Source organism: Brachyistius frenatus, unplaced genomic scaffold, assembly GCF_029030835.1.
Source record: "Brachyistius frenatus isolate BFR_SWC_R1_liver_20210118 unplaced genomic scaffold, ASM2903083v1 Contig_55, whole genome shotgun sequence".
Lineage (NCBI taxonomy): Eukaryota > Metazoa > Chordata > Actinopteri > Embiotocidae > Brachyistius > Brachyistius frenatus.
This window is the reverse complement of record NW_027210654.1, coordinates 2,014,509-2,032,500: the sequence shown is the minus strand read 5'-3', so window position 1 is coordinate 2,032,500 and position 17,992 is coordinate 2,014,509. Positions and strand designations below refer to the sequence as shown.

General features: G+C 38.6%; 1 protein-coding gene across 1 annotated transcript in view; it reads left to right on the top strand.

The window, feature by feature from the left end:
* cdh13 (cadherin 13, H-cadherin (heart)) overlaps positions 1-17,992 on the top strand; it is a 315,876-nt gene that overhangs the window by 142,597 nt on the left and 155,287 nt on the right. Inside the window, exon 6 of the mRNA XM_069705349.1 lies at positions 3,104-3,256. Coding sequence (XP_069561450.1) covers positions 3,104-3,256 — 153 coding nt within the window. The remainder of the gene's footprint in view (positions 1-3,103; positions 3,257-17,992) is intronic.

Here is a 17,992-nt window from a genome sequence, read left to right as displayed (position 1 = left end):
GTTTAGATCCTTGACTCTCAGCAGCAGTGCTGAGGCTCAAAGGGGGGTTGAAACTAGTGACAACCCCGTGTGTTTATGTGAGTATAGAAAACACTGGGAGTTAGACTTGATAAAAACTTAATTATCAGTTTTGAGCGATGACTCTAAACTTGAATTTTTCTTTTCATTAAAATGTTCATAAAGGCTAAAAAAAAACAAAGAGCCAGACAACAGCACAAACAAACAAACAAACAAACAAACAAACAGAAAAACACCTGTCAGAGATACTGATATATTTTCCTGACTTCAATATCTCATTTTGTTTGTTGTTGGGTGTTGTATAAAAGGCTGCCAAACAGTCATATCTTGCAGCTTTATCTTTCATCCATAATTGAATTCTTTCAACCACTGGGGTATTATTCAGGTCTCAAAGTCAAATCTTAACACAGTGTGTTTCTTTACTTTTACACATTGATAAAAACAAACGTTGGCAATAATGAGCAAATATCCACTGGGATTGTTTTGAACTTTACCAGACATATATAGAAAATAATTGTTTGATAGTCTGATTGTATTATGTATCTAGGGTCTCAGACATGGTGTCAAACATACCAAGAAATCAGCACTTTAAGCCATAAAACATACTGTACCTGTAGCAGGGGTTGGCTTCATCCTTTTGGCATTCATCACAAATTTAGCAATATGTTTGGTGAATGTAACTTTCAGTGAAATGTTAAATTGAATCAAACAATAGCCCCTGTTTCACTGCCAATGCCAACTTGACTCCACTTGCTTGTTGTACCATTCCTCAGCAGTGTCTCAAATTTCATACTTACGTACTCAGACTTGCTTTTTTTGTGAGGGAAGCAGTGTGTTCACGCGGTCGAGTATTGAACCATGCGCTGCATTGCAAGTGCCCGGATAGTGTACTCAGCAAAATGAGAATGGAACACTGGACACTTCTCACCCACAACGGTCTCCGTCATTCCTAACGTAGTGGAAAGGGAGCGACTGCAAACCTATTTTCTAACTGTGACGGACGAGAAATCTGCAGCTGTTGTGACACCATGCACTATACAAACACACGCTGTATACGTCCACACAAAAGTGTTTATTTTTCACAAAGCACCCTACTGTTGTTGGGCAGAAGCCATCCGTATGTTTATTGTGTGTATGAAACAAAGTACACTAAAAGTTTTCATATTTAGGTCAAATGACCACACAAATCGAACAGATATGTTGGCGGGTGATGTATTCAAATATTACCTCCACAAACACAAACACTGAAAAACACAGTGTTGTTTTTCAGGTTACCATTAAAGGAGTAATCCAGTGAGAAAAAAAAAAAAAAAAAAGTCTCTCCATTTGTTTGGCTATTGAACAATGGCGGGTCTGTGCAGGATGTCCCGCCTCATGTATGCAGTGAATAAGTGATAATGATGGTTCTCTCTGACCACTCAGTGGTCTGCGGTGTTTTCATGTCACCTTGGAGCATCAGATCAGCTCACTTGGCAGTTAGCTGGTACTATCCACAACCTTTACCCAATGTAAGCCAAAAAAGCGAGTCGTATAGAGTCGTACCTTTTCCTGTGGGAAAGGAGCTTATGTCTGCTCAACGCACAAACGTAGCATTTGTGAATATGACTGAAATTGCTCGACCAAAGTTATTCTAAATTCTGGACATGTAATTCATTCCACCAAGTAGGTTTAATAGTCTTGTTAACGAATCATTACTACTATTTGAAAATGTTGTATTTATTATTGATATGAGTATAAGGGGACTGTTGTTAGTCAGTACAGAGGGACAGTTGTATTAACGTGGTCTCTTATCTAAACGTATCAAAATAGGTTTGTTCTTTGTATTCAAAGTTTGTTTAATACATATTAAACATTTAAAATACTTAAAGCATTTCACTTTTAGATGAGGTCAAACAGTGAAGGAACACCAAATCCTTGAGGCTCCAAGTCAGCACTCTAATCCACTGACTGCAATGTACAACTCTGAGGGGGAATCTTCATTTTAAAAACACTTTTAGAGGTCTGTGATCCTCATAATAACAAACAACTGATGTTGTTTTGTTCAATTAAAAATGATTTGACATTTTGTAAAGAAGAAAATTGATACCACTCCTGTCTGGATGTTTAATATTTGGCTCCTGGCTCCAGCTATAAACCCGTTTCCAAGCAGGCACCTTTTGTTCTTAATCCACTCAACCATCTTTTGCTTTGCAGCAAATCAATGACTGTTTAACTGGACTGTAAATTATCTGTTTGTGTGCCCTGTGTTATAATCACAAACCTTTGTAGAGTTTGTTTACACACCAGGTTTGGGCAATTGTGATTCATTATTTTACCATTTGTCTCTCTAACATGTTCCCAGAACTCAAGGTCTTTGGCTCTTTTTGCTGTTTTGGCTGTGATGTATGACTCTAATGTGCTTTGTTTTTGTCTCCTTTTTAAACCCGCATGTTCCTGCTGCTGCTGGGACCCGTGGATGCTGTTGGCTCTGGCAGTCTCATGTGAGTGCATCTATCCAAAAAGTTCCGGGGTCAGATCATTCCTGCATGAGAGCATGTAATTGTCAGCCAACTAACTTGGCAGCCCTCCTAAAAAACATCACATACTGCACGAGGCCGTTTTCAGAGTGTCTGGTTCAAAACCCTCCTACAATGCCCCAACAGCAAAAAAAATGATCTACATAGCATTTGTACTAGATTATTGGGGAATTGAGTTTTATATTTATTTAACTGCTCCAGTTTCTTTATCTAAAATAAATCCTGTGCCGTGCTCGAGCTTGTGGTCACAGCAGGCCTCTGATGCTCAGGGAGATGATGCCAACTTTCTTACTTTACACGAGTTGAATTTACCAACTGATGAAATCAAATCAAAGTCTTGTCTGATATAAAAAATTTAATTGGTAGTTATCAGGGATTTGCATCACCATTCAAGGCACAGTGAGCTCCTTTTGCTCAAAATGTATCTCAACAAATTTCAATAAAACGAAAAAAGCAGTAATTGGCAAAAGTCTTAGTGTCAGGAAATAGTCTGAGTCTAAATTAAATGGGAAAAGCTTGTAATTGTTCCAGTTGTTGATGTGTGTGTGTGTGTGTGTGTGTGTCGTCAGTTGATTTCAACAGAGAATTCAAGGAACCGCAGCTTCCAACTGACAGGCCCCGGCGCTGACCATGATCCCAAAGGTCTCTTTACCATTGACAAAGACACAGGAGACGTGTCAGTCAGCCGCTCACTGGACCGCGAGGCCATTGACTCCTACCAGGTCAGCGTGTGTGTGTGTGTTGGCCTGTGTGAGATCCGGTGGTTATTGTGTTTGTGTATGTGTTCTCTCCTCTCCTGTCTGTCCACCTGGCCACACTTTGTCCCTTTCATTCCTTGACACATTTACTGTCTTCCTTGTCATTGTCTCTTTATATCGAAGTCCTGTTTTGCCCACGGATTATTTCCTTTTCAACTCCTTCAAGTTATTCATGAGAATTGTGGAGTACAAAGAAAAGGTACTTTGATAAATCTCTTTCAAATTTTGCATTTGTTCATCATAGTGGCATATGGAAATAAAAGATTATGGATTGGTTGGTGAAAGGAGCCCTTTGACTTTGCAACCCAGTTTAACAAATATTGGCAGCGGTATTTGGAAAGGGATGGACTTTGTGTTTGATGCTATCAGAAGTTGTTTGTTTCTTCTGTTTTTAGAGAACATTAGAGCCTGTTTGAGGTGCTCACAGGGTTTTGTGCCCTTGGGGTTGTCTGCCTAACAAAAGGTTTTTCCCTCCTTAGAAGAGAAGAAAAAAAAAAAAAAGAGGAGGGGATGGGGTGGGGGTGGGGGGGCAGAGAAAAGTATACTTTTAAAGCCAGTTAATTCATCTTATATTGTTTTTCCCAAATCAGACATAAGTGAGGGGGTTCAGCAGGGTGCAAGCTGTTGATAAGCTAACTGGATTTTGTGAAGAAAAAAAAAATAACTCCGAAATAATTCTCTCTTTAAATACCAACAGATGTCAGAGGAGAGCGAGCAGGAGAGGGTACAGAGAGAAAGGCTGAGAGGGAAAAACATGCAAATGACATATTCACCACATCTCTTTTGTCCCCCACCGCTCAGTTGCACGCATGGTGGAAGCAGGCATTGGCTTTTAGCGGTTACGGTCGGATTCAGGTTGTTTACAAGCACCCAGTAACTGATTTTCCCTACGTGGTCCACAAAAAAACCCACATAACATGATATAGTATGAGATGCAACATGAACAATATGTTACCCTGAAAATGGAAGGAAATGATGACATAGTAGCTGTATTTCTTACTGTCTGGGAGGAGTGGGGGGGTGGAGGGAGGGAGCAAGCACACACTAATTTATAGTCTGTCTCCCTCTAAAACCAACCAAGATAATAACTTGATTACAGATCTTGTGTTACTGATTTGGTTATAAAACTAATTCAAACATATGTATATATGCTAGCTGCGCATGTAAATAGCTTGGATCCTCTTTAACTCCTTTCCATTTCTTGTTGTGAAATTGTTTTGTTCATCTTTAACTATTGCTGCCTTTAGCAATTCATCAACTACAGTGGTTCCATAAAGAAGCAAACTCTAAACAAGATGTTTAGTATAGCAGAAAACAAACCCGCAGGCATGCCATAGACCCATAACATACAGAAATGCAAAGATTTAAACATTATAAACACAACCAATAAAAACCTGTTTATTGTAAGGATGTGACACCCCGCTCCACCCACATCTGTCTCTGTCTGCTTTCTGCAACAAGGTGCTCCATGTGAAACAGATGTCTTGACAAGGGTGCCAAAAGTAACTAACAGGGGACAGGTCTGAGTGGTCAATAGGTGATAGAGGTTGTGCTGTTGAAGGCTCTGCACGCCCACACAGTTGTTTTCAATTCTGCTGGCTGATCAGTGCGAGAGGTGAATAGAGGAGCCAAAAACTCTAATCCAGGAAAAGTGCTTTTTTTTTGTGTGTGTGTGAAAACAGTCACTCAGGTACACAAGAAAGGACGGTAGTCATCAGAGCTGCTCGAGTAAAGTATTTGCGGAAAAAAAAAAAACTTGAGCGGTAGTACCGGAATATTACCGGAGTTTTCACCACTTCTTTTATTTGACGTAAATATGGCTCACATCATGTCAACCGTGGCGGTCTTCCTCAGGTGAACAGACACCTTTATTTATGGTCAGTTTGTGATTAGAAATCACATCACACTATCCTGAACAAATGTGCTGAAGTCCTGAAAGGGCGTATTACCGGTATTGAAAAAAGTAATTATCGAAAAGACATGCTCACCTGCGCTGCGACGCTACTTTCCTCCTCCTATTACTAATAATAGTAATAATAATGAGAAAATGACATAATACTGTGATATTTTTGGAGATGGTCATCATACCATGACATTTTCATGCCGTTGCAACCCTACCAGCGACATAAAGACACACTGGGACGCTGTTCCTCGTCTGTTCACAAAAACATCAAAGTCAAATCTATGAAGATGTTTTCAATCAGATTCTTTGCTTGTTGTCTCCAATTTTATGCTGCGACTTTGATATTAAAGAGCAAATCTGATATACATGGACCTATTATGTTATAAAAGGAACAAAAACTGTTTGAACATATTGCAGTGTCTTTAAACTTTGACTTAATTGCTGTATGTACTGATAGAAATGGTCAAATCAGTCTCAGAGAACCAAACTAGTAAGATCTGCATCATTCAGCTGAATAAAGCAGAGCATATCAACACTTTTGTGAAGCATTTATAGCTTGCATAATACCAAGATATTCCTGAGGAAGACCGTCTGTGGTAGAAACCTTGTATCAGTGATGTCCACATAACAGAGAAGTAGTCTTTTTTAAAATTTTGCAAGTATTATTTGCTCTCTACTTCTTTCGCTTCATCTTCAGTAGGCCGCCATGATGGTAAACACAGTTCAAAGATGCCCACCATTATCTCCAATATTTACATTTAGACAGACAGATGGAGGAGTAGTACTTCTGAAGTCGTTTTTGAACTGCACGTGCAGAGTATTAAACTTTATTAGCAGTTGTCTGATGCACTGACCTCGGAGCAGTGTTCACATCAAGAGCTCGCTGCAGTCTGTGCTGCGGGCTCTTTTATATTAGCTGGTACCGCTGCTGAAAGCCGTAACGTGGCAGCAAAATAACACGAGTGAGGCCAAGGTTGTTTTGTCTCATGTGCATTTCGAGCCGGAGCTGCAGCCATTTTTCTGCTCTGAACAGAGTCAACTGCCTTATCGGGATGAGTATGAATGCATAAAATGATGAATAATTGAATAAAAGTAGCACAGAGAATAAATCCAACTGTAAAATGTATACATGTTCTCAAGACATCTGCTGAATTGAAACTACAATTTAATTAGCACAGTGAATGGAACTTATTATACTAATTCTGACTAGACATCAAGTCAGATTTGAGTTGAGTGCATCCATTCTGGGATTTATATAAATTGTATGTGGATTATGTGTCTGTAGGGACTGTAATGGCATTTTGTGTCATGCTGTGACATCATATTGGCATCCTGATAAACATTGAGATTATTATTGATTGGTTTCTGGTTGGTCCTTTGAAGGTAATAACTGTCTATATTCTTAACAGACTTCTTCCTGCAGTCACTTATTTAAGCTACATTATATTTTGTGCCTTTTTCTGGTTGTTGCTCTGCAACATTTTGAGATGTTAGAGATACTGTTTTGACTCCGTCAGCATTGTTAATTTATAAAGCAAAGATTATTGACACACATAAAGATAGCCACACAAACGCGCGCACACCTTCAAAGCAACTGTGCTTATCTACAGTCAACAGCAGAAGTGATTCCACCCGTGTGCAGTATCACTTAGATGTGAAATGATTGAAAAATGTATCACCTCACAGAAATGACTTTACTCCCAAGTTAAAGAGTATTTGCTCTGAAGTAACATTAAAATCTAACAGTTCAGATTTACTTTGTTAAAAATACAGGCCCAGCAGTAAAAACCTCAATGCAACAAAAGTCAGTACACCTTTTATTACTGAGATTCAAATCTTTTACTTCATAATTCATTAATCTTATCTTGGTCTCATCCTCCCAAAGAATGTGCTCCCAATATCCATCAGGCCTGTTTTCATGTTCTTAAGAAAACTTGCATTTTTAAGGTTTTTAAATTCCTCTGGCAATTCTTTTTCCATGTGGAGCCATGATGTAGCCATGCAGATAGAAACGGGCCATAGGTCCAATATTGAAAACCTTTTGTTGTTCACAGGTACTTTAATAACTCCGTTTTGTTTCAGTGACCACAGGTTTTCTAACGCGTCAGTGATCAGGGGTGTATTCACTTGTCACAGTTGGTTTCTACTTTGAAGATTTTATTTTCAATGCACTCCTTCTAAGGTATTTGTTTTTCATAGTTCATACTTTTGAATTTAGAAATAATTAAATTATTGAGAGCTTATAAAAATTTTAATCATTTAACATGTAAGTGCTATTGCACAGGGACTTAGTCTGCTTTGTTGTACACTGTAATAGTGTTTTTTTGGGTTTTTTTTTGCTTACATCCTCAAAGTATTGTGACAGCTCAGTGAAATAAAGTTTTTGGGTCCTTGTTGGCTATAACAAAAAGTTGGTATGTAAAGCTCTGGGGGAAGACGACAGAGACGGAATTGGAAAAGAGGACAGCGAAGAAGAGAGAGGAGCAGAGAATAAGGGTTTGGGGACCTTCTCCGTAAAGATTTTACTGTGTGGAGCACAGAAAACGTTAGCTCAGCATAGAGATATTTAATTACACAGTGACTGAACTGAATCCAATCAGAGGAAAAGATGGAGAGAGAAAAGAAGATAAAGGAAGACAGAAATATGAAATTATAGGAAAGTAGGAGAACCTTGGGGAGAGCTTTGAAATTACCATAACCCTAAATGCACAAAGACAAGCCAAACATACATGTCACTGCACTTAGCATTACAATATTGTTAAATAATTAGTATTATTTTAGACTGTTTGTTTGTTTGTTGCGTTTTCATGAACTAGTATATGACTACAAGATAAGAGTGATCCATCAAAGCAGCAAGCTACAGATTTTGATATTCTTGACGACACCACCTGTCCAAAAGTAATAGATTCAACTTTGAATCCCTTTTCTTCCCTCTTCTTCTGAACCCACATTTACTTTCATCTTTGAGTGATTAATCCATCTTCCTCTTGGCTTTTTTTTTTTGTGCCTCTCATAGATGCATTTTATTTTTAAATTTTTCATGAAAGATTTCATAGAAGTCCCCCATTGATTTGAAAACATGTAACTTCTCGTGATGGCTGTGGTTTGAACAGAGCCAGAAGAACATATATTGAGCCTGTCAATCAGAAACGGTAGCAAGAAGCTTTGATGAATTCAGCTTTTATCAACAACTAACAACAATCCTCCGTGATTTAAAATAATATTTAGTCAAGTAAAATACGTCAAGCTCAGAGATTTAATTAAAAGCTTCTGTCGAAAGTTATATATTTCCAACATAGTCAAATAAAACTCAGCCAGTACAGCATGCCATCATTTTCAGAAGTTTGGAACTAATCAGCTGCCAATATCAATTATTCCATTCATCATGTCTACGACATCATTAATAATAATTATTTCCAACCTGATGATCATAATCCCTGAAGGCAAACTGGTTTATCTGTCTATGCACATACTGTATTTGTGCTTGTACGTACAGGCTTCACATTCTCTCTGTACTTTTATTTCTCCTGCCCTCGTCCGTTTCCCAGCCAGGCTAGCATGATATCCCCCTCATCTTATCACAAGCAGATAGTAAAGTCTGTGTCCCAGTCTAAACTCAGAACAAGGGTCTCCCATCAAATTCAGCTTAGTCTCTTTTATCAGCGGTCCAACACTGTGTGCAAAGTGAGGACTGTATCCCTTTTATGGTGCCCAGTGGCCCTCACAGGCTGTCCTCGTAGCATTCATTATGGGTGTCTCCTTTGCCATTGTAGCTAATGGCTTGTGTGGGAATGAAACATGAAATATTCAGAGGTAGATTAAAATCACCATTACTCCAAAAGCATTAAAGTGAAGCCAAGGAATGGAAGGCCTTTTTTATACGTTAGATATATATCTGTTAAAACTGTTTTATATTAACATTGCTTCACATTGCATGTGAAAAGGGTTGCTCATAATAAGAAAGTCACACAGAATTATAACAAGACTTTGCTGTTTCTTTCCACGCTTCGGAGAATTTCATCAATTTTGAACTCATTGTTTTGGTCATTTTCATTTAATTTTCCCCCACTCAGATCAGCCTTGATTTTCAGCCACGGCTGCTGGTTGTTTTGAGCTCTAAAAATATGTTCTGGTTTATCTGTGAAGGACGAAACAGCAACCAACTTCAACAACTAGCTGGTGAACGCAGTGAGGCATTTGTTAGGACTAAATGGAGAGAATTATCCGGTCAAACGCAACTCAAAATAAACTCCGTTCCAAATGACATCCTGCCATTAGTACACCAACAAATACTGCTCTTACATGTCAGGACTACTATTGTAGAACTCGAATTTTGACAGCGTGGTGTTGTCTCAAACCGCACGCTGCCGATTTGCACTGACCCGAAATAGCCACAGCATCCACCAACATATCTGCAGTTGTCATTATTTCACCCAGAAATGAGCGTGTTTTTGTACCCTCTGTTTAACACTCAATAAACACCCTGATTGATTCTGTCCAGCAGCAGAAGTGAAAAATAAACACTTTTGTGCGATGTTCAGGAACAACTGCAGCTTCCTCAGACGCCTTAATTTGAAAATTCTTCACATTGGTGTTCCCGCCGCTTCCACCCAAGCTAAGATAGCGACCCTTTAGAGTGTCCAACATTTCATACTTCTTTTTTAGACGGTTTTGAGTTCCCCATCCTGGTACTTGTAGTGCACTGCACTCAAAATAGTGAGTGTTAGTAAATAAGTTAACCATTTGAAATACAGCAGCATATCCTTGGTGTCTTGGTAGCTGACTGTTTGCTAAAAAAAAAAAATCCCCATGATATTATAATATGTCAGATTTGTCTTTCTGCTTCCCACAAAAAAAGAACCTGTGGCAAAATATGGGCAGGCTTAAAAATATAGTTTTTTTTTTCTTTACAATCAGAAAAAAAACTGATCAACATAGCAGGAAAATATTCTCTGCAGTCTTATACGTTAATGTCTGTTCTATAAAAATTGCACTGATTAGTCACACTGAGACATGAATGTGTTAGATGGTCTTGATGTATATCTCCAATTCATGATTTTTTTTTTTGCTCAAGTTAATTATTCATCAAGAGAAACGATAGAACAACATTGTGTTCCCTCGAGCAGCGCTTCTTTTGGATAAACATTGGATGTCGTTATGGATATAAATAATCTCTCCTCAAAGTGCAGCTCCTCACATCCAGGGTTAGACGTTTATCTCATGTCCGTGCAGCTGCTAGTTAATACGAAACCTCTGCTTAAGACTCTACCCAGCCTACTGCCCGATATGTTTAAAGTGTGGACTCCTTCTTAAGTATCATTGTCAGTATCCAGCAAAACAATGAATGTGGTGTTGTAAAGACAGCCAAGGTTGTATTGAACAAACCTTCAACTTCCTTTCACTCCCTTCTTTCTCTCTCCCCCCTGTTTTACAGTGTGATGATGATTGATCACTACAGGCAAAAAAAAAAAAAGGAAGCTCTGCCGCCTCACAAGGTCATTCATATCAAAATAATATTGCCACTGGCTTTGAAAAAAATGTTAATTAATAAAGATGACTGACTTGGTATATTGTAAATGTAGTGGTCAGATTTTGAGGCTGAGCTTGAAATTTATGGATGCAGGAACTGTTGCAAGTAAAAGCCAACTAAGCAAAACTTGGGAAACACATTTTAGGAAGTCTAACTTCAGCACAACAACAGCGGAGGGTCAGCTGAAAAGAGATGGAAACTGGGAATTTTAAGTAGGCTATTATTAGGAACCACAGAGCCAAGCAAAGGCAAACAAACAAACCCCTGACAAAGTGAAACATTTGCTCTGGAAGAACAAACAGACTCAGCGATCAACTGTGCCACATGTTCACAAGGATTTAATGTCAAACATTATTTTCTTATTAAGCTCAATTAGGGTGAAAATGAATGTTAATGAGATGGAAAACGGAGAGGAAGGGAGAGGGGCGCGGGAAGGAGCGCGGGGTTGATCACCGCGGTTATGACAAGCTCAGGTCGGGTCGAGAGTGGCGGGGAAGAACTCTAATTGGCTTAGAACAGAGGAAGGGTAGAATGTGAAGCAATAAATATCTGTCTTGTTTACACAGGTAGAGGGATGACCCTCAGTAATACAGGTCAACGCAACAATAAGTGTGGTGAGTCCTTTGTACGTGCTTACCTTGGAGATGCTGAAATTTGAGGTGGACAAAAAGCATACGGCTACAACCAGTGCAGTGGACGTTATGTTTAACTTGTGTTTCTTTGTGATTTCCACAAATAGAAAGCTCTTTGCTGCCTGAAGAATTAGTTGTATAACAAATAAAAACCATGTCTAAACCTAAAACTTTGATTCTGCTGAGACTTATAACTAATCATTAAATGAAAGAAAAATACTCTGATTAAAAAATAAGGTATCCTAATATTTGATGTTTGGTTTGGCTGCTTTTCGCTGTGTGCCTCTGAGTCCAGTGTAGAAGCCTGTGCCTTGTAGTAGAAAGTGGCATCCTCCCTTATGATGTCCTTTGACAGCAGATCTAAAAGGCACCATACTCTGCTCCCTATATAGTGTCTGTCAAGCCAGAGTACAGCGACAAAGGAAGGGTCTCTAAAAAAAAAAAAAAATGACAAAAAACTATATGGACCTATCTCTAGTCTAGAAATGCAAAACCGTGAAGTGACAGCTGTTTTGAAATTTAGATTTTGAAATATCTCAGCTTTCAAAAACTCTACAAAGCTGTTCCCTCAAAACAGTTTTGTTTGGTTGTCAAACTCTAAAAATAAAGCAGAACATTTTTACCTATATTTACCTATTTTTTGTAGATCACGCATCAAACGGTGGCAGTCTTTGACAGATCACTCCTATGAGAATGACTCTGGCTGTGGCTTCTGACTCTGACTCTCTTTATAGTACATCAGTTTTACGTTTATATCAGTTTTTTTGTATTTATTATTATTTTGTAGGCAGCAGTAAAGGAATAAAAACTATGCTTACAATGCCGACAGATGAATCATATGTGTAAGTCCCCTGAGCTTGGTTGCTTAAGCTCAGGAGACGACCACCACCATCACAGCAAGTAGTCTTCTACACACACACCCCCTCCTGAAATAAATACAATTCAAATGTACTCATAGAACTCCAGTTACAACCAGTAACTGATAGTTATTTTCTTAGCTGCGCCAAGGCTGTCCACCTCTGGGAAACACTGCACATATTCTACATTATATTCAAACATACATGAATAATATTTGCATTGATACAATTTGCGCATTTGAGGCACGGAAGTGACACAATGATGATCCACGCATTTCATGGCACATGCCAAGAAGACTGTCAGTTATTCATATGTTTCACATCTAGTGTTTCACCACTAATAGGCGCATCTATGTTACTATATATGAGTGAATAGTTTGATGAGGGAGCAAAGGATCTCCTGACAGCTTGTTGGTTTTCTCCTCAATCCCTTAAAGTTCCTGAAATGTATTTTCCCACTGCTTGTAATTCCCACTGTTTCCCCCAGTTTGCTATATATTAAGAATCTAATAATACATACGAATCCCCTCTTTAGACATAAAACACGTAGAGTACGAAGATGCTAGTTAAAGCATTTCGGGGCAGGTTCTGTTGGATGTGCATTAATATTCTTAGCAGTGAAAGCAATAAATTGCTTTAGGCGTTTCCTTTTTCCAGACATATTGCACACATAATTCCTGCAATTTGCTAATGTGGTGACTTTTCAGGATTTGATCCATATACCTTGCAGCACAAGGTGCAAATCTCACGGATGTCTACATGGTTTTGTTGTTTAATCAAATTTTACAGTTTCTGCTCCCCTTTCTATCTGTCATTTTGGCTTAAACCTGCTCCGCTGTGGTTGTTTTCTTCTGCCAAGGTGTCAGGGAGAGAGGATTTCTGATTAATCCGTCATGTTGCTGAGGTGGAAAAACTGTGACTTGGTGAAAGTCCAAATATTTGACCTTGGTACTTTGTGCGTTTGTATGCATATTTGCTGCACTCCTACTCGTGAATGTTGGTCTTTGTGCAAATCGTGTTTAGGTATCTTGCTCATCTTTATGCAAGTGCTTATAGATACTAATGTCATTTCATATATATTGTACAGTCCACAGTTCCTAACCTGATATTACAATCCAACAAGGCAATGTTTTTAGTTGCTGTCAAGTCTTTTTGGGAGAATGAAGTCAATTGGCAGGTAAAATGTTTTGAGGTTAAACTTTAAAAAAGTGCTGAAACGTGTTTAAAGCAACAGACTGCTATTTGTTAAACAGTTAAAGCAGTTGGAACTACATGACAGCCTTATCTCATTATCTATAATTGAATGCCCCTGCCAGCCGTTCTGTCGGACTTAATTGATTTTACTTGCATATTGTGTTTGAATGACCAATAATTCATTGTTTCCAGTGCCATAAAAAATACTTTGAAGTATTTCCCGTTTCAGACTAACACAGTGATGTGGGTCTGGGTCAGTGTGTATTATGTTACATCCTCCCAAGGTTTTAATGTGACTTAGGCAACACTTGACTTGGAACAGTCACATTTGATGGGAAGGGAGACTTTGTTCCTGCAAAAATACGACCGCACAGTTCTTTTGTTCAAGCAGCTTCTTACGACCTACGTTTATGTTTTAAAGTTAAGCAGCCTAATGACTATCTGGTGTTCTGGAGACGAGACACAAATCAGATTATGTCTGTTAGTTTTTTCTTATTACAAGGACGTTGGTCGAGTGGATGGTTACAACAGTGGGTTTAGTGTTTCCCATTTCCAACCAAGAGTTGGGACAACACGTATTGCAAAGATTTAAGAAAGTAGTTAACTTTTAACACCTAACATGGTTCAATCCATCATTTTAACCTCTCTTTCACAAACAGTTTTTTGTGCCTCATCCTAATCAGGGGCGTTAATTGAGGAAACACTTCTATGGGTAAAATTTAAGGGACGGAAGTAGTGAATTATGTTGTCAAGTTGGACTTGTTATAGGAAGTTTTGTATTTATGGCAGTAATCATTTAGTACACTACCTGACTATAAAAAGAGCGAGGATGAAGAGATTAAGACCATGAAAACAAGAAATACGCGGTTTGTGAGTAGATTACAAAGATAATGTTAACTTGATGGAGAAAAAAGAAAATAGAGCTGAAACTTCAAGCCTTTTTTATGCGATACATGTTTGATATGTTGTTCAATTCCATGGAAACAGTCAGAAACAACAATTTCCTGTAGCTACCATGCAGGAAAGGTGTATATCTGAAAGCACCGTTCACATGATGCTTCCAGTGTGGGTATTGTGCCTCTGTAGCTATTGTTGAATAATATGTATCGCATGTTTATACCAAAATGTTCACATACATACAGCAGCATACACTGCTGTTAAAAATACAGCAAATCTAAGGCCTTCCTCATTTACAGTAACTTTATGAGCCCGAGGCTTGAGACAGGTGAAGCCTGTTGTTCAAATCCCACTCCTGTTTTCTGCTTGGCTGGACTGTAATTTCCTGGGCTTTGGAGAGCAGGATACGCTGCCCTGCACATAGGAAAACAGACCTGATGTGCACTCAGTCCCTGTATGTGGGCAAGAGATAAAGGACTCTCACACACACACACACACACACACACACACACACACACACACACACACACACACACACACACACACACACACACACACACACACACACACACACACACACACACACACACACACACACACACACACTCATGTACACACCACCAACACACCAATACCACCTACTCTCCGAGCAAACAAACCTCCAGCCGCCATAATAGCGCTTACCTTTAAGGAATGTAACCGCAATGCTTTCAAGCCACAGGGTCACACACCATTGCACTTCACTGATAATGCCCGTGGTCTATAATTTGTTATTTCACACTCATAATTGTCTGGTTAACTGTTTGCAACACACTGTTCCTGTGTCATACATACAGTAACAACATGTATGTTCATTTTTCATCTGTTTGTTTTCGTAAACAACTGCTTAGTTTGTATAATTTGTTTTCCAAATGCAGCTTCAAATGTGAGTGAACTTCAAATGGACTGATAAAAAGGAAACTTCTTTGATGCCTATTTTATGGTAGTGTATTAACATTTATTTTTCCTGTTCTAAAGCCCTCTTTCAGGTTAGAATCATTCAACTCTGGGGGTTGTGTCACCATCCTGCTGTCCTCCCAGAAACCCCCCTTAAGCCCCTGCAGACACACTGCTGTGCCCGTACTCCCAGATAACCTGATTAAACAGTGAGTGCCCTGTTGCTGAGCCTCAGGCATTACCGCTGCTAATTCAGCCTGTCCGCCGCCTGCTCTGGCATATGGCACAACCCCTTATGCACTTTTCCTCAGCACCCGGCAGCTCCACTTTCAGCTGTGGAAACTGGAGACAGAAACACTCCCAGTATTGTCTCTGAAAATGGCTGACACTGACCACAAAGGACTGGAAATGGACTGAAATGGGCCCCTAGGTTATTTGAATCTGTCCTGAGGGAGGTACAAAAGTAAATAGTCATTGCTAAGAGTGAGAGGTCATCTAAAAATGAAAACACAATTTCTTATCAGTCCTATGATAGCTAAAAGTTATTGTCCTTGTTCAAGTTTGTGACTCACTAAACACTCAGTAAGTTGCAGCTATTGTTTCAGATCAATCTTTTCTTGAACTATCAGAAGGAACAATATGTTTATTATTCAGCATATGACAGCATTCTGCAGGGAGACATTTATCGGTACAATTGGGTTTAACTTTGAACACTTTTCCATGAATTTTCATGATCCGGTCCTGATAATGGATATTGATCGGGTAAAGACAAATCAGTTATATTAACCTAAATTTCACAGCTGTTCAGTCCATACTGAAACTATAACCTATACATGACATTAAATAGAACTTAATTCAGTGCAACACACAATACATCTGTTTTTTTTGCCAACCCAGGTGTATATCCAAATCATTTTTTTAAATGTCCACACTTTAGTTTTAACTGTGTGTAAAATGATCTTGTACTTTGGGGCATGACTGTCGAGAAGGAGAGCAGCTTTGCAACACAAACAGACTGAAGTGAACAAAACAGTAGAGAGGAGTAACGAAAGAATCATCATTTGATCAGGTTATTTTTAGATATGATGATCAATCAGGATGGTGATGCCATGATCCAGCCTCAGCGCATCCCTGGTATAAACATGTATGCTGTAGTTGAAACCTTGATTGATTTCACATTCAGTCATTTGTTGATGGACTTTAAAATCATCTGCATATCGATACAAAGTAAAATCTGAAAATTGGCAGATATGTATTTCAACACTCGTGTAATCGTGTAATAGGGTTATTATTAGTGAAAGTATATCAAATGTCACATTTCAATTAGTGATGTGTTTTTCTCTGCATATTATCACGTGATGTCGTAGAACCACCTTTCAGTAAAAGCTCTACATGGTTGTGTTGTTTTTTTTTTTCAAACATGTCTTTGCACACAGATATAACAATCTTTTCTTTTAAAGAGAAGAATGAAATACCTGTACAGTATTTGCTCATAGCTGTCCTGTTGATGACATAGTTCAGGTCTGATTGCACCATAAGGAAGAAATGTAAAACATTACAAAAGAAGAGTTAGTAGCAGACAGGTAAGGCGACTTTTCCACCAGCTCTCCTGACTGTAGTTTGAGTGCCAGACAAAAGAATATTGAATTATACGTTTGAGAGGGGGAAGGTGGGATGTTTTTAACCACGATACACCAGGGAGAGCCTTTGTGACTCTTTCAGCACCTTTCAGAAGCAGGATTATGTTTTATCTTGCCAGACGGCCAGCTGAATGAGAAATCTTTTCTATCATTTTCTATCTCCTCTTTACTTTTAACTCCCCCACTCTTTTTCACCTTCCATCGCTCGTTCAATCTCTCTCCCTCCAAAGACCATCTATTTATATCTTCTTTGACATTCCAAGGGCTTCTTTTCTTTTGATGTAATGAGGAACATTTCAGATCAGTGACTCTAGGATTAGAAACGGTAAAAAGAAATCCACACAAAGCACAATCCAATATTCCAAGACAAGTTGTATTTGCCGAAGAGCACATTAACATATTTTTTAAATAATTTACCATTTCTGGGACATTCATGCTGATAAGGCTTTGTAGTTAGGCTTTTTAAATCACTAACACTGGCTCTATAACTACAAATTAGACCACCAAAGCATGCACATTTCCATTTCAAGATTTAGGGCTGGCTACTGAGACATGGACTACATGAAGAACTATGCTGAGTTAAAATGACCATTAATGTAAAGTTTTGAGTGAAGGATGGGCATTATTCTTGTTTTAGCAAGCAGCTAGATTATCTATTGGGATCATAATAGAGTAGCTATATTAACCTAATATCACTGTAATTATTTAGCTCATGGGTTATGCAATATTGAAACCAATTATTCACGGAGCTAAAACAAATCCTGTTCCAGACAATTTGGCACAAATGCATTTACGATTACACTGCTAACTTAGATTTAGCTGTAGTATCTGTATTAAAAGACATGTCCATCAGTTTGGGAGCGGTACTAGCCTCAAGTCTTATGTTTTTGATGGTTGAGATACAGATATATGCTCAGAGCATCAATTATTTCAGACAATATATATTTTAGAATGGCACTTCAATCCTAATACCATCTTCACTTCATTGTGCTTATGTTATGGACAATATAAACTGTATAAATATGCGGTCTGTTGTTGTTTTAAATTATTTAAAAGTGTTTTGAGCTAAAGGCTAATTGTAAAATGTTACCATGTTCACAGTGACAATGAT